Genomic DNA, 27,144 nt, shown 5'->3' with positions numbered 1-27,144 from the left:
TAGTAACAAAATATTGTGTGATTTTGAATATTGTCATGAAATAATCTATTTCACATTTAATTATTCCTAATGGAACACCTTACTTGTTAGTGAACTATTAACTATTAATAACCCTTTGCTCACATCTGCTTAATAGGGAGAAAAACTGTGCATTGCATTTTGTTCATTTTTATAATGGGGTGATAGCTAGGATCTTCTGAAATGAAATCAGCATAGAAAATAAGAAAACAAGGTTTTGAGCTCAAAATGCAGTTTAAATGTTGTTTAATATGACAGTAGCCTTATGTGCAATATTTTGCTACTATTGTATTACATAAGTCCAGGCTTAGCTAGTGGACTTAAAAATATTATTTCTTGTTTGTTAATTGTTTGTTACTTTGGAATAGTTTGTGTGTATAGCTCAGCAGGACTATTGGCGAATTCTGAACCATGTAGAAAAAAATACACACAAAGTTGAAGAAGAAGGAGAAATTGTCATGGTGAAGGAGCACAGAGAGCTGGACCGCAGTGGAACTAGGAAAGGACACATTGTTATTAAGGTGATTTGAAACAAAACCTTGTGAAAGATTTATCCATCATTTCATGTGTATATTTGTTTAGTATTCATGACTTTTAGCATAAAGAATATATTCATATAACTCAAATGATTATATGTTATAGAAGGATGAGGAAGAATACGGTATTTTATTTTTTAGAAAATTGATCTCTTATGTTCTGTTGCATGAATACCCAGAAGATATTTTGAAAATAAATATTTGTCTCAAGTAGAATTTAGAAATTGAGTTTACGTATTCTGTTTGTTATGTATATTGTCTAATATTGTGAACTGATGATGCCGAGTCTTATGAAAAATGGTATGCTTTTGCTCATTTCTATTTCTTTTTTAAGGCTATACCAGAACGCCTCATTATGCATTTAATCGAGGAACACTCTATTGTGGATCCTACATACATTGAAGACTTCCTCTTAACATACAGAACATTTTTGTCAAGCCCCCTGGAAGTTGGGGACAAGCTTCTGGAGTGGTTTCAAGTAGACAGCCTTAGGGACAAGGTTGGTTCTGATATAAAAAATTAACAGTTAATGGTTTTGTCCATGAAGTTCATCTGCACTTCCTGATATATAGTACTAGTAACAATACTATGAAACAATAGCTCACTGAATAAAATCTGTAATAACAATAAATTATATTCATTTTTATTCATAGTTCTTGAGGATAAGCAGTATCTTAAATGAAAGTAAACTTTTTTGCCACCCTCCTTTATTTTTTGCATAGATGCTTGATCCTGGCTACATTTCATTATGGAAGACCCTGAAATAGAATAGAATGCTAATTTATTAACACAATTTGTTGAGCTAACGAATAACTTGTCATTCTTTATATAGTTAGATGGATTTTTCTTTTCTTTCTTTTTTTTTTAAATACAAAACATTTATCACAACACAATTGCATTATTATATTGTCTATTCCCAGATCTATATTCACCTCACCCCTGCCCCCATCGTTCATATAGCTTTCTAAAAATACAACTCTATCAGTTCTATTACTTCTAGCTATTATAATTTCATCTATTACATATTATTGTTATGATATGCTTTTCTAATTATTCATCCACAATTTTTCTTAGTTGTTCAGGTATTTAAACTTGCAATTACTTTTACACATGAAGCTAACAGATAGCTTCCATGTATTTTCAAATAGATTTTCTTTTATTTCTCTTTTTGCTAATCTTAATTTATTAGGGCTGGGCAACCACGGAAAAATTTGTTTCTAAACTCGATTCGTTTTTAGGGGGTTTTTGCGTTTCGATTTTTAAATTAATTCCGAAATTTTCCTTTTAAAAATTTCGATATTTACGAAATTTCGTAAATTACGAATCAATTACGAATCGATTTCGAAACAATTACGAATTGATTCGTTAATGGCGGGCGCGATCGCGCAATACACTAAAAAAACCTCCAAATGGGACAGGAAGCTTCCCTCTCCCTCTGTTGTTGACTGTTGGTGTGATAATTTATTTTTTACTGAGAAAACAAACAACGACTATAAAACTTGCACCAGACATGCGGAAATAATAACGAAACGATTTCAAATCAATTATGAATCGATTTCGAAACAAATACGAAACAATTACGAAACGAATTGAAAAAATTCGTTTCGTTTTTAGTTGCTCCTGAATGGTTCAATATCGCTTCGTTATCCAAAAACCGAATTAATAACGAATTACGAAATTAACGAACGAAACCGCCCAGCCCTATAATTTATAGTTTAACTTTTCCAATAGGGCTATAGCCCATATCTTATTTAACCAGTTATTCATTGATAAATTCCAGGTTTGATTACAGGTAGTCAACAAGTTAGGAACAAGATAGGTTCTGTAGGTTGTTCTTAACTTGAATCTGTTTGTAATTTGGAATAGGTACATTTTTAAGTGTAACTCCAGCCATTTATATATAAATGTAATGTTCGTTTGTGGTATTCACAAAACTCAAAAACCACTGGGGGAATTGACACCAAATTTGGACACGATACACTTAACAACCCAATTTATGTCCTTCACGCAATATATATATATATATATATATATATATATATATATATAATTAACCGGAAAGAACTTACCCCCCACAAAGCTAAATGCCTATTCAGAGCCAGTGTAAAAAGAACACCCTTCCCCGTCCCTTGCTTCTGCACGAGGGAAGAGGGGGAAAAAACCAACTGCTGAGAGAGAGAGAGAGGTGGCACGAGAGAGGGTGCCTGGTCTATCCCTTTGGCTACCCCTGCCTCTCTTCCCAAAGGATTCAGAGAGAGAGACAGGGAGGGAGGGAAGGAGGGACAGAGGGGGGGGGGGGGGGAGAGAGAGAGAGAGAGATCTCATTTCCTTTCCTTCTTGCCTGTCGCTGGGCTGCTGGGAACTCACACGGGAGGGATTTCCCGGAATTCCTTCCCATACTGAGATATGGGAAGGAATTCTGGGAAATGAAGTCCAGTATTCAAAGAAAGGACAAAACCCCATGATCTGTGAGTTCAGAAAGTCTGTCCAGGAAGGCACAATCAAAACACTCCCAAAAGATGTAATGAATAAAGTCTTGGAAAAAGGTGAGATTCCAGATTCTTGGAAAGAATCCACAATTGTACTAATCCCAAAATCAGATAAAGACCTAGACCAAATTAAAAATTACAGACCCATCTCGCTTCTAAATTGTGACTATAAATTATTTACTACAATCTTGGCAAACAGATTCAAACAGACATTAGCAGAAATCATTCATAAGGATCAAGCGGGATTTCTACCTGATAGATACCTGAGCCAAAATGTCAGAACAATTCTGAATGTTTTGGAGGTAGCAGAGAGCGACCCCAATAAAGATTTAGTATTTTTTTTTTGGATGCGGAAAAAGCTTTCGACCAAGTCAGCTGGGTTTATTTGGAAAAGGTCTTGGATTTATATGGGGTGGGCCATCGCTTTAGAAAAGCAGTGGGGGCAATATATTCTAAGCAATCTGCTAAGATAAAAATAAATGGACAGCTGACAAAAGCCATAGATATACAGAAAGGGACTAGACAAGGCTGTCCACTTTCGCCATTACTATTCATTTTGGGATTGGAAATTTTGAGTATAAGAATTAGAGATGACAATGAAATTGAAGGGTTCAAAGTAAAAGGCCAGGAAATCAAAATCAGAACATATGCAGACGATATGGTTTGTATTTATCTAATCCAACACAGAGCGTTCCAAAATTATTAGAGGTAATCAAATTGTATGGAGAGGTTTCGGGTTTTAAAATAAATAAAGATAAATCTAAATTTATTACAAAAAATTTAGACACTAAAATTATTAGGAAATTAGAGGAAGTGGCTAACTGTAAAGTTAGTCCCGAAGATAAAATATTTGGGAATAACTATCACAAGCAAGAACATCGACTTGTTTCAAAATAATTATGTGAAGACATGGTCGGAGATCAAAGGAAATTTGAACAATTGGCAGAAGCTACCATTAACATGCCTGGGCAGGATTGCAATTATTAAGATGATGATACTTCCCAAAATGCTCATCTTTTTTCAAAGCATACCTATTATTAAAGGGACTAAAATTTTCAATTTGTGGAAGAGGGATATCATGAATTTCATTTGGGCAGGGAAAAAAGCCAGGATTGCTTACAAAAATTTAATTGATACCAAAGAGAGGGGAGGACTAAATTTACCAGATTTAAAAACCTACTATGAGGCCGCCTGCATGAGCTGGCTCAAAGATTGGATACAATTCCGGAACATAAATCTACTAAATTTAGAAGGACATGGAATCAGATATGGATGGCATTCTTACCTCTGGTATGAAGGAGAGAGATTAAATAAGGCATTCAATAAACATGTAATTAGGGGAAGCTTAATAGATGTTTGGAAAAGATACAAATTAGGGATGGAACCTAAAACACCCCTGTGGCTGAGGCCAATAGAAGCCATTGGGAGACCCATCTGCAAGGATGATGTCAGAACATACGGGGAACTACTTATCAGGTCCAATGGCCAATGGGCACTGAGGGGAAAAGATGAATTGGGTATTAAAGATTGGTTCCGATATCATCAATTATACGATAGATTCAAAAAAAAGACGAGAAGAGGGGATTTGCTTCCAAAAAATCAGATCTGGAAACTATATTAGATAAAGGGGAAAAAGGATTAATAGCCAGATTATACAAATATATTCTACACTATAATTTGGAAGATAATCGTGTTAAAACCCCCATGATCTCATGGGCAAAAGATTTAGGGAGAAGCATAGATTTTGACATCTGGGAAAACCTGTGGAACAATGGATTTAAATTTACAGTGGCAGCTTCAATTAGAGATAATGTATATAAAATGTTCTACAGATGCTACATAACTCCAGCCCTCCTAGCCAAAATGGACAATTCACAAACAGGATGCTGTTGGAGGTGCAAAAGAAAGAAAGAGACTTTCTTTCACGTATGGTGGTCGTGCGAACTGGTGCAGATCTATTGGAAAAGAATAATAAAGGAAACAAATAAAATGATTTACAACAAAGTAAAAAAGAACCCAGGGATGTGCCTATTAGGGATATTCAGAGACAGCTTAGAACAGCCAGAGAGAGAAATCTGCTTGTAATAGCTATATATCTATCATAATAATATCTATCAATCTATAATAATATATATGTCTATGATATCTATATGTCTTTAACAATAATATCTATTCTATTATAATATCTATATGTCTGTAATAATGTCTATATGCCTGTAATAATATCTATAGGTCTATAATAATATCCATATGTCTATAATTGTAATATCTGCCTGTCAAAAATATCTGTACATTTATAACAATAATACCTATAATACCTATATGCCTATAATATCTATGTCTATAATAATAATAATATCTATATATAGAATAATAATATGTATACATCTATAATAATAATAATAGCTATATAATATCTATAAATTAACAATAAAAATAATAACATCTATATGTGTATAATAATATCTATAGGTCTGTAATAATATCCATACATCTGTTGCCTGTTTTTGCTCGAAATATATTGAGCCCTGTGTTTCTTCTATTTTTTATCAGTTTTATACTAATTTATGCAATGCTTTTGATATGAAATTCATAAATAACATCTATAATACTAATACCTATATAGCTTTAATAATAATATTTGTATCTATAATAATAATATCTATATGCCTATAATAATATCTATATGTCTATAATGACAACAATACCTATATAATAACTTTGAACTGGGAGTGTGGACTCAGGTAACCCAGGGCCCTTCCACACATCCATATAACCCTTTGGCCTCGAGGAGACTGAAATGGGCCTATATTAGGTTGACACTTTGCCACTTTAGTTGTGTATTGATAGCTTAGAAACCAGCTCTTCCTCTTTTCTTTCTTTCCCATTTCTCCACAATGGGCCACAGCAACGCGTGGCTGGGTACAGCTAATATGTATGTATGTATGTATGTATGGACTTTGGTGGTATAGGAAAGGGTTAACATCCTTGTGGTGTTTGATTTGCTACCTGTGCCTTTTCAGAAGATTTCACCTCACTTTCTCTCCCTGTGATAATTGGTGATAAAGCTTCAGTGGAGACACCTTTTCTCCATGATAACTCTCAGTAGTGAGTTCCCCTTTCTAAGTGCAGATTACTCTCACTTCCTGTTGTCTCAGCCCCGTTGTTAACTATTGAGTTGTTTGTAAGTCGGATGCTTGTAACTCGGGAACTGCCTGTATTTCTAATATTGCAGCACATAGCATGAGGAACATAAGATTTTTAATTACCAAATCCTTATTCTTTTCAATACAGAAATATTTAGTAGCGTTCTCCTAAAATGTATTGTTTTCCTTGCTATTTGGCTTATTCATGATAGAACGTCATTCCAGAATCCTTATAGTTTGGTGCATGTTAGCCCCACTTTCTCCAACATATGTTAGGGATTCGATTATTAATTCTATGTAGTTTAAGTGGATAATAGTATAAACTATGTATAATTTTCAAAATATTTTCTCTCAGTTGTTCTGAAATTGATTTATACAATTAAGTCCAATGGTTTCTCTTCTATTTTAAATCCTGAATCTGATTACTTACATCTAATCTCAATCAATTTGATGTTCAAAATTTTACTTCCTGAATTATCCTACATAGTTTTGAAACCTTTTTCTGAAATGTATTTATTTGGATCAATTAGCACTAGGATAGATTAATTGGTTTTAATTTATTTTTATTGTCCCACTTGAATAGATTTTACTGATAAAAAGAAAACATCAATTGTTTAAATCCCTTTATCTTCCCACCACTTAAATTGACTATATTTATCTTCACATTTTAAAAAATGGTGTTCTAAAAATGAACAGAGGGGTGATGGAGATGGAGCAAGAACTTTCTTATATTGGGATCATATACCAGTGGTGACAAATCTATGGCACACATGCCCTCTCTCTGGCCCCTTGCTCACGCACCCATTTGCCCATCCTACCCCTTGTTTGCTTGCTTGGTCACCTGTTTGCCCACTTCCTTGCTTGCATGTATTCCCCCATTCCCTGCTTGCCCACTCACTTGCTCTCCCACTTGCTCTCCCCCCTGCTTGCCCCCTCACTCGCCACCTTCTCTCATCAACCCCCACTCACCCCCCCCCTCGGTTCCCCAAATTATCCTCCCTGCCCCCCCCCCGTTTGGGCACTCCATTTCTAAAAGGTTCAACATCACTGCCATATACCAATCAAGTCCTCAATAAAAGGGTTGTCTAACTTTTCTTTAATTTATCTACAAACATACTAACCATAATATCTTTTAATATTGTGTTTCAATGTGTACCCATGTTATAGAGTTATCATTCTTAATGAATTTCCCTAGTTGAACTTGTTCAAATGCATCATAATATAGTTCCAAATTTGGTATCACCAGACCTGCTCGTAAAGAGTGAGCATATTTAAAATGGTTGACGAAACTTTTTTTTCCCACAGCAAAATTCCCAATATATTTTTGCCTATGTTTTAAATCTTACCTTATGTATCTTAGTGGTATTTTATTGAATAAAAATATTTTTAGGAAGAATATGTGTTGTAACAGCTGCTATTTGCTCAATAATGATAGTTGTAATTTAGTCCATTCCTTTTTTTGTATGTATATTACATTATTTTATCATTTCTATAGATAAGGTGAGATCATTTTTTTGTTGACAGGATTCCTAAATATTTAAATTAAAAAAAACTGATTGAAAAATTAGATATACTTTTCAACTGTAAATGTTCTTCCTTAATCATAGTTAAGTTCAGCATTTTTGATTTCTTGTCATATATTTTGAGGCCTGTATAAATTTTGAATTTGTTTAAAACATTTGTCACTTGCCTTATGCATTTTAGTGGGTTAGTTAAAAATAACAAAATATAATACTCAAATACATTCACTTTGTGGTCTGTCTTACTTAGATAAAAAAACCCTAGCTTACTACAAATAAATTAAAGTTACACTTATTTCCATTGTGCTTCAAAAATGACTCCGCGTGGTTAGATATTTGGCTATTTTTTCAATGTTTACCATCTTGCCCTTTCAACTATGGTGTATATGTATGTATAGCTTTTTTGACCAGCAGAATGAGAAACTAAAAAGTGTTTCAGTTTCTTTAAGTAATTTCTTTTCCTCCCCAAATGTAATACTGGTTGTCTTAAGGCCAAAGGATGGGAAGTGTGTGTGTGTCACATGTCTACATTAAAAACCTCATAGCTTGCATTATACCTATAAGAGCAAAAGTTATATGTTAATATATAATACATTTATAAAGATATTGCAGCATATAATAGTGAGTCATATTTTATTCTATGTGACTATGTAATTTTAATTAATATCACTGTTTAATTGTTATGTAATGAATTTTATATTGCTGTTTTATATTGTTGTTTTGATACTGTTGATATTGAATTGTTGCCTGTGTTAGCCGCCCAGAGTCCCCCCTCGGGGGTGAGAAGGGCGGGGTAGAAATAGTCTAAATAAAATAAAATAAAATAAAATAATAATAATAATAATAATACTATCGGTCCTGGTCATGCTATGCTAACCCAGATGGCTATTATGTTTGTGAGGGACAGGGGATAATTATTTTGTTCTTGATTAATATAAATCTCATAGAAATAGACATTTTAAAATGACAAATGTTTCATAGTGACAGCAGCTTTGAAACATCAAATTTAGACAAGTTCTGTGAATAAGGTGGGGAATTACTTCACGTGTTGGGTTGTAGACCTTTACTATTTATTTATTTGCAGTATTTATATACTGCTTTTCTCACCTCTGGGGGGTGGGGGCACTCAAATGGGTTTACACAAAAATAACTACAAAATTCAAAGCCTTACATACATAAACCAAAACTCAAATCAACAACATATAACTAGGCATAAAATCAATAGGTCAATTCATCATAAGATAAGATGAAAGGACATTTAAAACATGAAATATAAGAATTAAAACACCTAATAAGAGCATTAAAATCACATTATCGAACTCGTAGACTGGGCTCTTCCAAATGCCGATTGCACATATTCCATATTTGTTTCTTGTACTCTTTTTAATAATAAGTAGTTTTTGTTTTAAAAAGCATTGGCAGCATTACTGTTTTAGCACAAAACTTTATTATGGACTTCAAATCAATGCTACACTATGCTATGTATTTTGGTTTTGTTTTCTTTTAGAAATTCTTATATTTTCTTCATATGCAATCTTGTTTATAGGTTACTCGAGTTGTGCTATTGTGGGTAAACAATCATTTTAACGATTTTGAAGGAGATCATGCCATGACACGATTTTTGGAAGAATTCGAAAGAAACTTGGAAAATGCAGTAAGATCCAATTAATTTACAGTTTGAGTTTTTATCCTTTAAAAGAAACCTCTGTAAAAACAACTATAACATATTTCAGTTTTTTATTCTTTGCATATTACTTAGAAGTTTATATAAGCTAAAGATATAATGTTGCTTATGGCATAGATCTTTTCTTCATTCTATTTTTCCAAATAATTTTATTAAATATTTATTATATTTTGTAATGTATATTATTGGTGTACAATTTTAAAATACAATTTTACAATCAAAAAACATTAATGTAAAAAACATTTACTAGAAAAGTAGGGGATGGGGGACAAGGGAAGGAAAAGGAGAAATTTGGGGATAATAGAGAAATTATTGGTTAGTTGCATCTTTACAAATGTCTGGTATGTAACGAGGAGAAAACCAAAAGGCTGAAGGTTGTGGAGGAATTAGGAGTAATTTTGCAGTATTGTCATTGCTACAACAAATCTTCATCTCTATTTCTTTAACACATATATTATATAGCTGATTCTAACAATTTTAATTTTAAGTCAGTTGGTTGTATCTTCTTCTGTCTTCTCACATTGTCTCCCGGTCTTCATATATTATTTTCCAGTTCTTCTTCAATGGAACTTAAACTGAATTTTTCATAGTAGAATATTTCATATTAAAACTTTTCTTAAATTATTTATTATTAATATCCGCAAAGAAAATTCTACAAATTTTATTTAGATTGTTATTAGGTTACAACAACAAAACTTTATTACGGTCACTGACCAGCACAAATGTTAGTAGTTTAGTGTTTTATCATTTTATCATTATCATGCTGTCTCTCTTTTTGTATTTACATCAGATATATTTTCCATCTATAACTCTAGGGGTTGAAAGCTTTTCTGACTTAACCATAATCTCTCAATATGATAATATTCTTATAATCCATTTTAAGAACTTTCCCTGATAGCTCCTGAAGGCCCAACCTCTCAAACTTCTCTTTCTCAAGGTTTTGTTCCCACTAGCCCATCTAGCCTTCTTTTATACCAATATGTTTCGCTCTCACTCTCTTTCTGTATGTACATCTTTTCTTCATTCTAGAGGGGGTATATTAATGTCTTTGTCTAACACTTTTGCAGAAAATGAAGGGGCACCTGAGGTTACTAAACATTGCCTGTGCAGCAAAAGCTAAGTGGAGGCAAATCACATTGCAGAAGCCTTCTCGAGATTCCCCACTTCATTTTGGCCTTCTTGGAGGAAGTGAAAAAGGGTTTGGTATTTTTGTAGAGACAGTAGAATCAGGAAGCAAGGCTGCAGAAGCTGGACTTAAACGTGGAGACCAGGTAAAGTAAAATGTTTCATAGTTTTGACCATATTTTTTTTAATCTGCTTTTCTTACAAAAATGCCTTCAGTTGAAGAAGACCAAACTATTCCATTCAAAGTAGTTCTGTTTGTTGATTAAACCATAGTTTGCTATAGCATCCAGACAACATTAACCACTAACCACAGTTTGTGTACAGACCATGATGAGATCCTTAATGTCGGGTTCTAGTTTGGAGTCAAAATCAAAACTTATCTGGGTAGTTTGGGATGTTTAATCTATATTTGCTTTAGTAATAACACACATGACAATTTTCAATGGAAATTATTAAAGCCTATGGGAGCTGTGGTGGAGCAATGGGTTAGAACCTTGTGCCAGCTGAACTGCTGACCTGAAGGTTGGCAGTTCAAATCCGTGAGACAGGGTAAGCTCCTGTCTGTCAGCTCCAGCTTCCCATGTGGGGACATGAGAGAAGCCTCCCACAGGATGGTAACACATTTGGGCGTCTCCTGGGTTATCTGCAGTTTCTCAAGTCACTTCTAACATGATAAAAAAATAAAGCCTATGACATGTAATGTGCTTACAATTTCCAAAAGCATTCTTTCATCATGATATTTAAAATGGATCTGAGCTTGAGACAGAATTTTTAAATTAGTATTATTAACCTATAAATTATTTAGTGGCAATTCAGGATATTAACATACACATTGCGAAAAAGCTGGGCCTTCCCAGGAATTGTTATTGTCAATTGAAGAGCCTTGTAAGTGAAAGATGAACATGTAAATGGCATGAAAAAGTGGAAAATAAATGAATCGTGCAAAGTTTAAAAGTATCAGATTTGTTGAAGGCTTTCATGACCTGAATCACTGGGTTGTTGTAGGCTTTTCAGGCTGTATGGCCATGTTCTAGAAGCATTCTCTCCTGATGTTTCACCTGCATCTGTGGCAAGCATCCTCAGAAGCAACCTCACAACCTCTGAGGATGCTTGCCACAGATGCAGGCGAAAGGTCAGGAGAGAAGGCTTCTAGAACACGGCCGTACAGCCTGACAAACCTACAACAACCCAGTATCAGATTTATAACCTGTATTTGGAAAACATTTTAAAAAATTTGTGTAAAACAGAACTAAATTTTAAAATATTTGCATTAAGATTGCATTTTAGTCATGCTATAATTTTTATGTATAGCTTTAGACATCTTTTTCTATTTTTCTAGGTAATGGAAGTAAATGGGCAAAATTTTGAGAATATTACATTTACAAAAGCCACTGAAATCTTGAGGAACAATACTCATCTTTCCATCACTGTAAAAACAAATATTTTTGGTGAGTAATGCTGTATAAATAATATTTTTAGATATTAACCAGAGTACAAAGCTGTTGTAACCCAGAGCAGGAAACTGGACCCTAAGACAACAATCCACCACACTTGACTTCAGGAAAAACAATGCTTTTTATTGATGAAAGATGAGTACAAAAATAGAGGAAAATATGCAAGGTAAAAAGCCACAGTAAAAATCAGCAACAAGAAATGTCCATGAACAAGATAAAAAACCCACAGTAACACTGCTAAATCCTGGAACCTGTTAGCAATCCACTAACAGTACTTGAAGCACTAGAAAAACTCCTTGGAACAAAGCCACTGGAAGCAGGAGAACTGCAAGAGTCTGCACATGAATCTGAAACGATGCCTGGTCTGAAGATGCATCCAGGCAGGAGGCACTTAAAGCCGAGAAATCTATTATGTGACACGCCTGAAGGCTTTGAAGTCCTTGTTTGCATTTCTCTCAATCTAGCTGACCTTCGTAAACCTTGCGATTCTCCCCTGCTCTACCAAATCTGCCCTCTCCTATCCTCATTAGAGAGCCCAGGTGTCAGGTTCTCTGAAGAGCCAAAAGGGAGTGAAAGTTCACCGCTTGGCTCTGAAATATTCTCATGGGAATTTGGACTTCCGCTTTCCAAGGCTGCAGGAGTTTCTTCTACATTGACCTCAGAATCATCAGGAAATACATTAGCATCAGGAAATACAATCAGAGAATCAGGTTCAGGTTCAGGTTCACACACAGGCTGAACCCCAACAAAAGGAATGCTTAAAGAACAAATGGCTATCTGTGACCATGGGTTCAGTAGCCACAGATAAGCCATCCATGTTTTTTTTTTACTCAATGCTTGAGTTTCCCATTTTATATAGGGACACCATTTTACTTTGCCATTGTACAGGGTTAGTCAAAATGCATAGGCCAATAAGCCATTCAATTGAATGGCAGATTGGCCTATGCATTTTGACTAACCCTGTATAATGGGACTTGAGTATCCAATCCTCATATTTGGTATCCACAGAGGATCCTGGAACCAAACCCCAGAGGATACCAAAGGCCCATTGTACATGTAAAGACTTTACTGTGCACTGAAGAACACGAACAGGAAGAGTGCCAACTCACTTAAAATGTAGTGCTGGAGGAAAGTGCTGCAAATGCCCAAACTGCCAAAATGATTCATAAATGCACCTGAAAACATATAATGCCTGGATTCTTACTAGAAGCCTGAATAGTCAAACTGAGACTATTGTACTTCAGACATATAATGAGATGACAGGATTAAGTTGGAAAAATGCCAGGCGCATTTGTGCTGTTGATGGGAGCAAGAGCAGGGCCTCCCCGAATGATCTTAGGTTTCGAGGTGGGACATAGGAGTGGATGCATTCGGACAAGTAAGCTGGGTCAGAACCGTGTAGAGTTTTATAGGTCAAAACCAGCACTTTGAATTGGGCTCGGAGGTGGACCAGCAGCCAGTGGAGCTGGCATAACAGGGGGGTGGTATACTCCCTGTATGTCACCCCAGTTAGTAATCTGGCTGCCGCCCATTGAACTAACGGAAGTTTCTGAACCGTCCTCAAAGGCAGCCCCACGTAGGGCGCATTGCAGTAATCTACTCGGGATGTAACCAGAGCGTGGACCACCCTGGCCAGATCAGACTTTACAAGGTATGGGCGCAGCTGGTGCACAAGTTTTAACTGTGCAAAAGCTCCCCTGGCCACTGCCGAAACCTGGAGTTCCAGGCTCAGCAATGAGTCCAGGATCACTCCCAAGCTGTGAACCTGCGTCTTCAGGGGGAGTGTAACCCCATCCAACATAGGCTGTAACCCTATGCCCTGTTCGGGCTTTCGACTGACCAGGAGGACCTCTGTCTTGTCTGGATTCAATTTCAATTTGCTAGCCCTCATCCAGTCTGACACAGCAGCCAAGCACCGGTTCAAGGTCTGAACAGCCTCATTAGTGACAGGTGGGAAGGAGTAACAGATTTGGACATCATCTGCATACAGATAACACCTTACTCCGAAACTCCGGATGATCTCCCCCAGCGGCTTCATGTAGATGTTAAATAACATCGGGGCTAGCACCACGATTCCTTTTCATCTGCAATGTTAGCAGCAGCAAGGGATTTCTCTTAGATAAGTTTCCCTATTAAGTGTTGATTCCCCTGACTACTGCAGTTTTTTTTCGTATTTACCTTCTATTTGTTTGACTTTTTTTCTATTACTCCTACTTGGTGGTTTTTCCTGTATTTGACTCGGACTGCTTTGACTATTTCTTTGACTGCCCTTCCAGTACTTTTCAGTATTGACTTAAGGCTGGATTGACTGCCATTGTGAGTACACTGAGTTTGGGACTTACTTCTTCCCTGTACTTCTCTTACTCCCCTGTTTTCTATCATGGTATCTGCCTTTTTAAAGCAAGGTGTAGTGAAGGAACACTTTCAGGCACTGATGGTCATGGTCACTTTATGTGTCTGCTCTGCTTGGAGGAGGCTCTAGTGGTGAAGATGTTTTCAAACTTTCAGCCCCAAGCATGGAAGAAGCAAGAAGCATACCTTAGAATGTTCCTTAGTGAGCAGACATTTATGGCCTTTCCATCCTGGCTAAGGAAATTGGCCATGTTAGAGTCGCCAAAGAAACCATGCCCATCCCCCTTCGCATCAAGGGGCCTTATGCAGTGCCAAAAGCCCTCAAAATGGAGTGAAAGGGCTCAAGGAGACAAAAAAAAAAATACAAAACACTATGTAGGTTTGAAAACGTAGTGTTCCTTTACTACCAATATAGAAATTCACAAACGGAAACAGGAGTACAATTGCTCATTTTCAGATATAGCAAAGTATCTGCTCTCAGTCTGAGTGACAAGTCATCCACTTTATATAATTTACAGTACTAAAATAGGTTATTTTGTAATAGACAAGAATAGCCCCAGCGGCAATAAGCCCCAGCTATGCCTGCCATGCCCTTGTCTGTTGGCATCAACGCTGCTGTACTTGGCTCTCAGGTGTTGCTTCCCTTATAGCACACCTCTACAAGCACTTCGTGTGCAATGCCCCCTCTCTCTACTATGGAGAGGTAAGAGCATTACTATATGAGCAGCCCCCAGCCGGGGGTTCTGCTGCCTTCAGTGGAGAGATGCCATTGGCACTACCCCATCCAAGGCGCTTCGGAGCAGCGGTACCGGGACGAATCCTGCTCAGGGAGTTATCCTTACCTGAATCATAGCTGGCATCACTCTTACGTCCACAACTGAAGACATTCCCGTCCTTCTCACAGAAGGCTGGTGTTGACCTTCTCAAACACCTATGCATGTAGTCATAGATTTTTGATCTCACAGTCAGAACAAAGACTCTCCTTTTCCTCCTTGAAATGTTATCTAGCTGCCATCTCTTGGTACAGATGGAAAGCAGGGCATTTGTCAATTTTCGGGACCCCCTCATTCAACTCTTCCTGAAGAGCTTAAGACCATTCACCAACCAGCACATCCTCCAAGCCCAGCTCATCTTGTCACAATTATCAAAACCCCATTTTGAGCCCATGGCATTGGCAAAGTTTTCCCACCTTTTCCGGAAAGCTGCATTCCTTGTCCCTGTCACATCAGCACAATGAGCCAATGAGCTTTGTGCTCTCTGTGCAGATCACCTTTAACTTTGTTTCCATAGGATAAGGTGGTTCTCTAAACCAACATTGCCCTTCTGGCCAGAGGAATCCTATTCCTGTGAAGCACTCCCTCCGTACTTTGGATGTGTGGGGGTAGGGTGGGGGTGGGGGTGGGAGCGGGGTCTAGCCCTTACATCGACCACACACCTGCCTAAAGGAAATCTTCTTGAGGTTTTTCTCTGAGATATCGCTAGGATACTTTGGACAATTCATTCTCTTCACAACATTTTTCCTCTTTGATCATTTCCACTATCCGACTGGCCTGCCAACTCAGACAGACTCCTTCCATCCCAAATCTTGGGTCATTCAGCAACAGCTGTTGCTACCTTTTAGGACTTCCTATATGGAGTGCCTCGAAGATGTTTCACCTTGCAGCAATGTGGTCGACCCCACTCACTTTGCAAGTGGGATGATCTCTCCAGGAGTGTTGCTGCATTGGCAGAGCTGTCCTTGTTTCCTGTTTCCTGTGGGGCATGACTCCCACTTCCAAGGTGGGAAACTTGCTAGTCACCCCTAAGTGTGATTTCACAGAATCCACAAAGGTTTAGTTGCTTACCTGTAACCATGTTTCTTTGAGTGGTCACTTGTACTTTTACTGTTATCCTAACTTTATGAGTTGTACATTTTGAGAAGTAAAAATATAACACAACCAGATAGCGCTAACTTGTTGTTTGCTAGGTTCAATAAGCATTGTACGGTGTTGATGAAGTTTTAAAAGTTTGACATTTCTTTTTACAGTGTTCAAGGAGTTGCTTAATAGGATAGGTCAAGAGAAAAATGGCATTCCACATATTCCCAAAATAGCAGAAAAGAAGAATAATCGTTATTCCATCCCTGATATTCCTGGAGATGTGGAACAGATGTTTCCACGTGAGAAAGGAAACAAGAAAATCAAAGCAAATACTGTGTCTGGTGGAAGAAATAGAATCAAGAAAATTTTAGACAAGACTCGGTTTAGTATCTTGCCTCCAAAACTGTTCAGGTATGTTGAAATAGTAATATACCATGTTATATTAGTTGAGATTTTTATTTCACTTGGATACATTTCATTTTTGTTAAAAAAAACTCTGGGATATTAATTTTTATCCCAATCCTTTCATGTTTTTATATGGTTTCTCCAGTTGTTAAATCAAAGATATGTTTGTTATTCCCTTCATGCTTCATTGTTACTAAGATTAGCAGTTCTCACACTGGTTAAGTCATTTATGTTGTCACTAGCAAGCCAGTGTGGCATTTCTTGTTTTGTCTGTTAAATGGAATTTCTGGCCTTCAAATTTTCTAGTAAAAAGCAAGTTATTTCCTTCATACTTGCAGTCTGTTTTATCTTTCCACCTATGCCACTCCACAGAATACAGAAGAGATACTGCTTGATTAGGGTAGGCTTGAGCAGAATTTCAAAAACCCTTTTTTAGCCTTTTCGATAATTTCTTTGGACTCGTAGTTTTTGGAAAAGGTTACTTTTCCAAACTGTTTTTGGTGGATGGTTTGTAATCCAAAGTTCCACAAGTAATATGCTTTCAGTTAACAACTATCTCAATTATTTTTTTTAGGAGCCACGGTGGCTCAGTGGGTTAAACCTTTGTGCCAACTGGACTGTTGACCTGAAGGTCGGCGGTTCGAATCCGCATGATGGGGCGAGTTCCCATCTGTAAGTTCCAGCTTCCCATGCGGGGACATGAGAGAAACCTCCCACAGGATGATAAAACATCCGGGCATCCCCTTGCAATTTCCCAAGCCGCTTCGGACTTTAAAAAAAATAGCATTTATCCATATGTTTTACTTTTGAGTCTTTTCTAAATGATTTAGAGCAGGGGTCCTCAAACTAAGGCCCAAGGGCAGGATATGGCCCTCCAAGCTCATTTACCCAGCCCTCGCTCAGGGTCAACCTAAGTCTGAAACGACTTGAAAGCACACAACAACAACAACAATCCTATCTCATCAGCCAAAAGCAGGCCCACACTTCCCATTGAAATACTAATAAATTTGTATTTGTTAAAAATGTTCTTCATTTTAATTATTGTATTGTTTTTAAGTATTTTTGCACTACAAATAAGATATGTACAGTGTGCATAGGAATTCATTCATGTTTTTTCCCAATTATAATCTGGTCCTCCAACAGTTTGAGGGACTATGACCTGGCCCTCTGTTTAAAAAGTTTGAGGACCCCTGATTTAGAGGTTTTCTGTATTTTTCTTTCCTTTATTGAAAACCTTTCTTTTAGATTTCCAATCAATCCCTGTTCCAAGCACTTGTACAAAAGTGCAACATGGAGGGCTTTGTGGACTGTCACCATGACTTATTGCAATTTCCTCTTATGCTGAATCCTCATCATACAGTTGCAAGAGTAAAGGCCTTTCCTTGCAAATTTTCTCATGGGGATGGGGAAGAGAGAGGATGACTGCATGGAATTCATAATGGCTGGGGTAGGGATACTCAGTGCAACCCTGTTTCCCACCCATGTACCTAAGTGAATACTTTAAGTTATGCTTACAGTTCTATTGTATTTTATCTAAGTACAAGTAATTGTTAAAACTCTCTTACAGTGATGGCAGTGTAAGCCAGTCACAGGATGATAGTATTGTGGGCACAAGACAATGCAGACACAGTTTGGCAATTATGCCTATTCCTGGCACTCTCTCCTCCAGCAGTCCCGATCTATTGCAGCCTACAACCAGCATGCTGGATTTTTCTAATCCTTCAGGTAAACTGTCTTTCCTTATGTATCTTATAAAATCTCATATGCTACTGGAAGATAACAGATTTTAGTGGCTACGTTTTCCAGAATACATTTGTATACAGTATAGCAACTGCATATCTGACTGACTGATTATGCAACAGGTCTGGTTTCGTTGTTACGATCTTTGACTTGGGTGTTTACCTAAATATATAGGCACACCAACGCTATTTCATTTCTTTTAATGTTAACTCTTTCCTGCTCAAAGTGTCCAGTAAGCCTTATGTCCATAGGGACTACCGAATTTAGAATTGTGGCCAGTGGGACAAGGGAACCCATTTAGAATTATGTCTTGGCAGCTTCTATGTTCTTTGGCATATAAAGTTTGTAAAGTGTGAAGGAAACTGAACACAATGTACTGTGTGCCCCAATCACTGTAATATATTTAATGATACAGGATGCCTTCTGTTCCAATTAAGTATATTATGTCTGAGGTGCCTTTACAGCATAGGAAGATTTTTTTTTCCTAACAGAAACATGTCCTGCTGAAGGCGCTGTTGAATATACCTTTTATAATTGTTTGTTTACAACTAGACAGGATTCTTTGCTATCATGATTGCTGTAGAGACTTCTCCTTCTCCTAATGCAACTCCTCTGGGGGGCTATAGCACTGAAATAATCAAACTTCCATCCCCATTTTAAATTCACTCTTGCATAACCATTTATTCCTGATTCACTCTTACTTCTAATCTGAACACGTCCTCCTCTTTTTTTAAAAAACAAAAACAAAAAAACGTACCTTATTAGTAGTAAGGTATTTTAAACACACCCGTCTTGCAACAAAACTACAACAGGATCAGACCTCTTTAAAAAAACAAAAAAAAACTCTATTGTTATTTCGTATTTACATTTTAGTTGAAATATAGATTCTAACACAACCCTGTAGGTTTGTAGCATTTTCTGTTTACTCTTTAAGTTTATTTGCTATTTAAAATAATTATAGATACTATTCAGTTTCCTATCTGGTTGCATTTTTAAGCAGGAATGGAATTATTTTTTTCTCAGATATGCAAATACATAGCTTTTAACTCATAGTGTCAGTGTCTATATCTTGACATTTTCCTCCTTCTTCCTCCTGCAGCAGTTGGTTTTTACTGTAAGTATCCCAATCAATGACAATCTGATAATCTTTAACGTATTTTATTTCTAAAAAATATTGGCTATTCATTTTTTTAAAAAAAATGTTTCAGTGTAAACATTTCAGTAGTCATAACTATGAAACTGATTTTGCAGAATTATAGCCAAACTAGTATAATTCTACAGTAATATATGCATCAGGCTATATAACGATTATTTGTTTGCTCTGCATGATTGAGTATCCCTTATAAAAATGTTTGGAACCAGAAATGTTTTGGATTTACAATTTTTTTCTTCTTCAGATTTTGGAATGCTCATATTTACATGCATGTACATAATCTTGGAGATGGGACCCAAGTTGAAACATGAAATTAATTTGTTTCTTTTGTGCTTTATGGACACCGTCTGAAGATATTTCTATTCATTTTTAAAATAATGTTGTGCATGGAACAAAGTTTGTATGCGTTGAACCATTCAAAAGAAAGGTGTCACTATCTCAGCCATGTGAATAATTTTGGATTTGAGACTTCTCAATTTTAGAATTCCAGATAAGCGATGCTCAACCTATAATGAGATTTTCTTAAAAAATATTTGTCATCTTAGTTACATTGTTTTTTTAAAAATGCATTTTTAAGTAATCTTTTTGGGAACAAAAGGTGATTCAGCTGAATACCAAAGTCTATAAAAGAAACAATGCTTAGTAGTGACTTGCTGCCTGTTAAAGGAGGCAGTTTTGAGGAATTTGTGGAAAAAGTTACTCCTGAATCTCTTTATAATGGATAAACTTGGCCATTGTCAACCATGGTCTCCTGAGCCACCTTGCAGGGATGGGGCTAGGTGGCATTGTTTTAAAATGACTTAGTTCCTTTCTGGAGAAGCAATCCCAGAAGGTGGTTTTCAGGGACTTCTGTTTGGTACATGATTGTTCAACTGATTCTATCCTCAAACTGCAAGAACTTGGGAGGACATCTCCCAAGGATTTCATGTATATGTTAAATAGAATGGGAGCAAAACAAAATCCTGGGGAAACCTCGCAGGTCAATAGCCAGAAAACTGAACAGGAGTCCCTGAAGACCAGCTTCTGGGATTGCCTCTTCAGGAAGGAACTAAATCATTTTTATACAATGCCTCCAAGCCCCACCCCTTCAAGCTGGCCCAGAAGGAGACCATGGTTTATGAGATCAAAAACTTCTAGGAGATACCATAGAACCAACATTGATGTTCTCCCCTGTCTGAATCCCAATGCAGCCAAAATGTCTCTGTCAGATAGTTGGCCCTGAAACCAAATTTATGTTGATCTAGTTAATATATTTCATGCAGAAACATCACACACTCCAATATCTTGCCCAAAACTATTAGGCTGGACAGAAGCTTTATTTAATAAAAGAAGATATAAATCTAATGCAGTAGTTTCTAGCCTCCATAAGTTAGACTATGACCGCCATTATGCCTGGCATTTGCTTTGGCTCGTAGTTCAACATATGGAACCCAAAATGGATAGATGGAATCAGATCAGAGTTCCTTTTATGCAGAGAAGGAGGGGGGAGGAGAAATTTTAAACTATCCTGACAGTCTTGACACTGTTTCAGAGAGTATCCCAATCTTCTGCTATATTTTTTGATGTAGAAAAGAAAAAAAGAAATTATCAAATTTCATTCCTAACCATACGGGTGGGTAACTCTTGTCCTCTCAATACCTTTGGCTTAGTCCTAATTGCTATTGCCGGATTAGGACTATTTGGCTAATCCTAATTGCTATTGCCGGAAATAACAGATTAGGATACTGTAGCCTCCATCCTAAAACATGAAGAGCCACACATCCCAACCCCTGGCCTGCCCCACCATCAGGAGCATCATACAACCCTTGGATCCATAACAATAATAGGAGGTTGTTCCTCAGATCTTCGAATTGTCTTCATTGATTACTTTTGATCTTTTCCCTTTCAATGGCAAGAAAATTTAGAGGAGGAAAATGAGTATGTGGTCATGTAAATTTTATAGTTGCACCGTTCTAATCCTGTTTATATGTGTGTGATTGTAGTGGTAATCCTTAAAAAGTGGCTTCTCACATGAAAAATGAATCAATAAACTGATTTTGAAACTTAAGAGTCTGATTGATTTATGAGACACTTGTTTCTCGTCATATTTCATTTTTCTCATCGTGTCATTATCTCCTAAATTGTTGGTAATGTTATATATTGAAAGTTTAGGACAAAAAGTATCTATTTACTCAGTGGTGCACAAAGAATCAAAAACTTAAAAGTAGTCTTTTTTCTGTAGAATGAAAAGAATGAGACATTCTCAGAATAGCAGCACATCTTAATGCTCTAACTCAACAAAGAATAATAGACCTGTGCTTACATAAAACATTTTTATTGTTACTCATTTTTCATATAAGGGGTGAGAAATGAACATTTATAGATTATTGTTTAAACCGAGAATTCTTTTCAGTATTTTATCCATTCAGGTAAAATAACTTTTATACTTTTGTGTGTTTTGTTTTACATCCAGATATTCCAGATCAGGTTATCAGAGTTTTCAAAGCTGATCAACAAAGTTGTTACATTATTATCAGCAAAGACACTACAGCAAAGGAGGTTGTGAGCCATGCAGTACATGAATTCAATTTGACAGGAGCCCCAGAGACATATTCTCTTTGTGAAGTTTCTGTGAGCCCTGAAGGAGTTATCAAGCAGAGAAGGCTTCCTGATCAATTCTCAAAGTTAGCAGACCGAATTCAGCTCAATGGGAGGTAAGTGTATTCATTTATTTTTGTTTTAAAATGTAGAAGGGAAAAACAAAAAAAAGAAAATGCCTCCAAAGTATATGTGTATGTATGAGAGAGAGAGAGAGAGAGAGAGAGAGAGAGAGAGAAGAGATCTATTGCTTCTGATACAACAAAGACTATGGTTTATATAAGAATTATGTCGGCATTAAATATGATGTAATTCTGTGTCTGCTAGTAAAGCAGATGGTGCTCTTTTGTGGAGAGTAATACTTAATCTTTTATACAAAGAACCTGTACAAGACTCAACATTTGTGATAAAGCTAGATTTTAGTTTGTTGTTTCTTTAAGGTTATGTTAAGAGTCACTTACTCTTTGTTTCTTTAACTGTATTTTTAGGTATTACCTTAAAAATAATATGGAAACAGAGACACTTTGCTCAGATGAAGATGCTCAAGAACTGCTTAGAGAGAGCCAGATTTCCCTTCTACAGTTGAGCACTATTGAGGTGGCTACTCAGCTGTCAATGAGAGACTTTGAATTATTTCGCAACATTGAGCCTACTGAATATATTGATGACCTTTATAAACTTGAATCTAAAACTGGAAATGCTAACCTGAAACAATTTGAGGATGTTATTAATCAAGAGACATTTTGGGTTGCCACAGAAATTTTATCTGAATCAAACCAACTTAAAAGGATGAAGATTGTGAAACATTTTATAAAAATCGCTCTCCATTGCCGAGAGTGCAAGAATTTCAACTCTATGTTTGCTGTTATAAGGTAGGTTTTTTGCTTTTGACAGAGTTAAGAGAAAGAGTTAATTCTGTTAATAGAGTAACAGAAAATTTAGAATTTAATTACTGTGCCTTGAACATCAAAACCATGAATTTCAAATTGAATACTAATGTTGAAACTGTAGATAGTTTAATAAATATGTAATATAGCATTGAAGTTTAAATTAAAATATATAATGAAGTTATTACTTTGTAGAATAATGGAATAGGAATATGTTATTGAATTTATATCCTGTAACCCTAAACAGTCAAAAGTACCTTATTTTATTTTTCTTTTGTATAATTGTGGCTCTTAGACTAATGGATTTTCACTTTGGCATGGTATAATTTTCAGGCTTTGTAATTTCATTCCCCAACTTACTTTCCAAATTACAATTTTTTTACATTTTAGTTACACTTCCCAACTATAGCTTGAGATCCCTTAGGTTGCTTGCTTTTAACTATTTTTAAATCCGGGACCTGCCATTGTGGGAGAAAAATGCTTCTTCTGCAATCTTGATTAGTTAAGCATATGTTATTCAGGATTTCTGATTAACTCTGCATGTTTGCTTTGATTGTTTTTTTTTTTTTTCATTTTCAGTGTAATGGTTAACTATAGCTAAAGTTGGAATTTATGCTACAGAATGGAAAAGGCAGGGAAGAATGCATAGTGCTGGTCCCAAATCAGTTAATGTACCTGAGGTAAAAGTAGAAAGCCTCCAATCACTCAGATCACCTTCCTGATAACTTTTTAAAGGATGTTTATTCCCCTAAATAACTGTGTGGAAACGAGTGATATCCAGCAAACATGTATATAAATGCTGTCAAAATCCTATTTTGCGTTAAAGTTGTTGGGACTTACAAAATGCAGTTGTTTTTCCGTCATAACTGGTAATGCAACAATTATTTCTTGCAGTGGTCTTAATCTGGCACCAGTTGCTCGACTTAGAAGTACATGGGAAAGGTTACCAAACAAGTATGAAAAGCACCTTAGAGACCTTCAAGATCTTTTTGATCCCTCTAGAAATATGGCAAAGTATCGCAACATCCTTAGCAGTCAGAGCATGCAGCCTCCAATTATTCCCCTCTTTCCTGTTGTCAAGAAAGATATTACGTTTCTTCATGAAGGTATGAGAGAACGTATTGGATCATAAATTAATATTATGGTTTGTGCCAAGGAAGATGCGATTCAGTGTTAAATGGAAACAACCTTTTAAGCATTAAGTATATTTGATCAACTCAAATATATATGGTGTTCTGCAATTCATAAAAAAGTAAAATTGCAGATAAAGTTTTAATGATCAGATAAAGTACATTGGCTGTATCCAATGTTAATATTTCCTGGAGTGGACTTATTGAAATGAATGGGGCTCACCATTCTCATATGTTCCATTAATTTCAGTGTGTCTGCTCTGGTTAGGACTAAGAATGGACCTTGCCAATTATACTGAAAGGATTAGGACTTTCTGTTAATGATATCTTGATTAATATGATGAATTATAATTCTGTCCATCAGTCCATTGAATAAATCGCTATATGCATACAAATAATAATTCTAAAATTACTGTATTTTTTCATTTGTAAGATGTCATTAATTGTAAGACACAATCTAATTTCAGTACCACCACCACCAAAAATACATAAGATAATCCTACAGTTCTAAGATACATCCCATTTTTAGAGCTGTTTATACAGGAAAAGTGTGCCTTAGAAGTGAAAAAATACAGTAATTTATGTTTGCTGCAACCCATCTCTATACATTGCGATAATAAATTTTACACCTTGAAAAGGACACTATACTAATACTATAATATTTTTAAATGTACTTTTCACTGTATGCATTATGATCTTTATTTTTAATATGCATTTACTAGTGTTTAAAATGGCACCACTGGGAAATGCTGGAATTGGACTTTTGCAGAATAAGAATGAGCCCTCTCCCTTGCAGAATGTGCATAACAGGAAAGGATACTAAAAGCAAAATGCATATTTCCATACTTGTGAATTTCCAAAAGTATTTAATTATGAAACCCAAGTCTGTCGAGATTTTGAAATTTGTGGATATGCACTTCCTCTAGAATAAATAAATAAAAAGAGGGGCATTGACAAATGAATAATGCATGGATTGGGTGGAAACAAGTTGTCATAGTGTGTGGTAACCTAAATGTGTTTGGTATTTTCTTAAAGGAATTAAGAACTGATTGGTAAGATATGAAAAGTGGCTAGCCTGGTGTGCTTCAGCTGAAATCTGAGATAGGTTTGTAATGTCAGACCAATTTATAGCCTCATGTGATGTACTTAAAATTACATGATATGGAGGCACATATGGGCAGGAGAAGTGGAAAGAGTTGATGCAATCAATTCTTCTTTCTGACTTGATGTCTCAAACATTTTGAGATCCTATGTAAAACATTAAAATGGATTCCCACTTTGTGAATGAAATTTGAGAATTGAACTTGGATTTGAAAGAACTGACAGCTGTGATGGGAATAAATTGGTCTGTCCTCCACTAAATTGAAAGGTAGAACTGTTTTTAAGCAATAATAGGCTTGTTGCTTTTATTTTCATAGCCTTTCATTGTTATAAAATCAAAGTGAGCACAGTACAGCTGTATTTCCTTTTTGCTGACAGTTGCCACTATAAAACAATAGAGTGAGAATAAAGTTAGAATTTCTACTGAATTTTGAATGGCACTTGTACTCTGCATTACATCTTGTGGTTTTAACTGATGTTTGAGTTCAAGACCTTTGGCATCTGAAGATATATTACAAGACCTGAGAAAAATATGTAAATTGCAGAAGTATTTTGAAATTTTCTTGCACATATTTTATAATTGTATAGGAAACGATTCAAAGGTGGATGGCTTGGTAAATTTTGAGAAACTCAGAATGATTGCCAAAGAGATTCGTCAAGTCGTCAGAATGACTTCGGCTAACATGGATCCTGCTGTAATGTTTAGACAAAGGTATGGCATTTGAAATAGAAATGGGGAAGGAGGTGAATCAGACAACAATAAATGTACATTTACATGTTTATATTTATTTTCATTGTTGGTTAGCATTTCTCATTGGAAATGAATATACATGTTCTGTTAATCCTGTTTGCAGTGCCCGAGTGAAGGTCTAAATACCCCTATAGATATTTTAAAACAACACTGTTCAATCTTGCCACATTTCTTCATATTAGATCCTTAGATTTGGATTCCACATTTACCAGAATGGAAGTATTATGAGAGTTAAACTCCAGACCATATCTAAAATCAATGCAATTTGGTAGCTAATTGTCATTTTGAGATTGAAAATGTGACCCAGTATATTTTAAATGGAATGTTCATGATTAAAGGTGTATTATAATGTGATCACTGATACAGCACAAGATAAAATTAATTACATTGCCCTTGAGATAGAACCTTATCTAAGACATAAAGGGGTAGAAACAAACAAAAACTCACCACCCTCACCCATCAAACCTAGCTGAGGTCCTTTCTACACTGCCATATAAAATCCAGATCATCAGCTTTGAACTGGATTATATGACAGCGTAGACTCAGATAATCCAGTTCAAATCAGATAATGTGGATTATCTGCTTTGATCATCTGGATTCTATGGCAACGTAGAAGGCCCCTGAAGCCTCTCCACCCAGTCTGATTAGAAGTCTCCCTTCCACACTCCCAAATGCAATCTTTTGAATCCTAGCCCTTTTGTTGTCTGTGTTTCTGTGTTTGCTGTGCATTGTAGTAAGTTTTGTTTCAGTATTCCATTGTAAAAATCATGTCACAGTTTTGAGGAGTGTTTTTTCTTGATTGAAACTTTCATTCCTCTTTTTTCTGTCTACATCCTTTTCCTTTCTGACTTTCAACTGTGATTTTTTCCCCCTTTGCTTTTCTTTTTAAATACATGCTTCATTGTATATGGCTCTTGCTTACAGGAAGAAGAGGTGGAGGAGTTTGGGGTAAGTGCAGTGATTAATGCAACTAAGACTTTTAAAAAGTTATGCAACTCTTAACATTCTGCATCCTCATTAGTGCATGCATCTAAACAGCAGCATGCATTTTATTAACCCTGCAGTGATCATTTCTAGTTACTTCCAAATTGAAGGGAGACAGGACCATGTTGTCATGTGGTCTTAAAAAATCTGACTTTTTTATTATACACACACACACACACACACATGTTGTTGATTTTCCCCATTTTAAAATATCTTGAAATTAACCCAATTTA

The 27,144-nt window shown here is 36.0% G+C and overlaps 1 protein-coding gene across 5 annotated transcripts in view; it reads left to right on the top strand.

Moving 5' to 3' along the window:
* RAPGEF6 (Rap guanine nucleotide exchange factor 6) overlaps nucleotides 1-27,144 on the top strand; it is a 200,153-nt gene that overhangs the window by 138,590 nt on the left and 34,419 nt on the right. For 2 of the 5 annotated variants that reach the window (XM_060765245.2, XM_060765251.2), the window contains 13 exons: nucleotides 387-539; nucleotides 889-1,053; nucleotides 9,256-9,363; nucleotides 10,461-10,664; nucleotides 11,858-11,966; nucleotides 16,351-16,594; nucleotides 18,156-18,313; nucleotides 19,428-19,442; nucleotides 21,934-22,174; nucleotides 22,547-22,930; nucleotides 23,840-24,051; nucleotides 25,765-25,888; nucleotides 26,852-26,875. In XM_060765245.2, the coding sequence (XP_060621228.2) occupies nucleotides 387-539; nucleotides 889-1,053; nucleotides 9,256-9,363; nucleotides 10,461-10,664; nucleotides 11,858-11,966; nucleotides 16,351-16,594; nucleotides 18,156-18,313; nucleotides 19,428-19,442; nucleotides 21,934-22,174; nucleotides 22,547-22,930; nucleotides 23,840-24,051; nucleotides 25,765-25,888; nucleotides 26,852-26,875 (2,141 nt within the window). The remainder of the gene's footprint in view (nucleotides 1-386; nucleotides 540-888; nucleotides 1,054-9,255; nucleotides 9,364-10,460; nucleotides 10,665-11,857; nucleotides 11,967-16,350; nucleotides 16,595-18,155; nucleotides 18,314-19,427; nucleotides 19,443-21,933; nucleotides 22,175-22,546; nucleotides 22,931-23,839; nucleotides 24,052-25,764; nucleotides 25,889-26,851; nucleotides 26,876-27,144) is intronic. The other 3 variants (XM_067463698.1, XM_067463696.1, XM_067463697.1) reach the window with 2 other exon arrangements.

The sequence above is a fragment of the Anolis sagrei genome, chromosome 2, assembly GCF_037176765.1.
Source record: "Anolis sagrei isolate rAnoSag1 chromosome 2, rAnoSag1.mat, whole genome shotgun sequence".
Lineage (NCBI taxonomy): Eukaryota > Metazoa > Chordata > Lepidosauria > Squamata > Dactyloidae > Anolis > Anolis sagrei.
The sequence above is the reverse complement of the archived record's forward strand: the minus strand, read 5'-3'. Positions and strand labels throughout refer to the sequence as shown.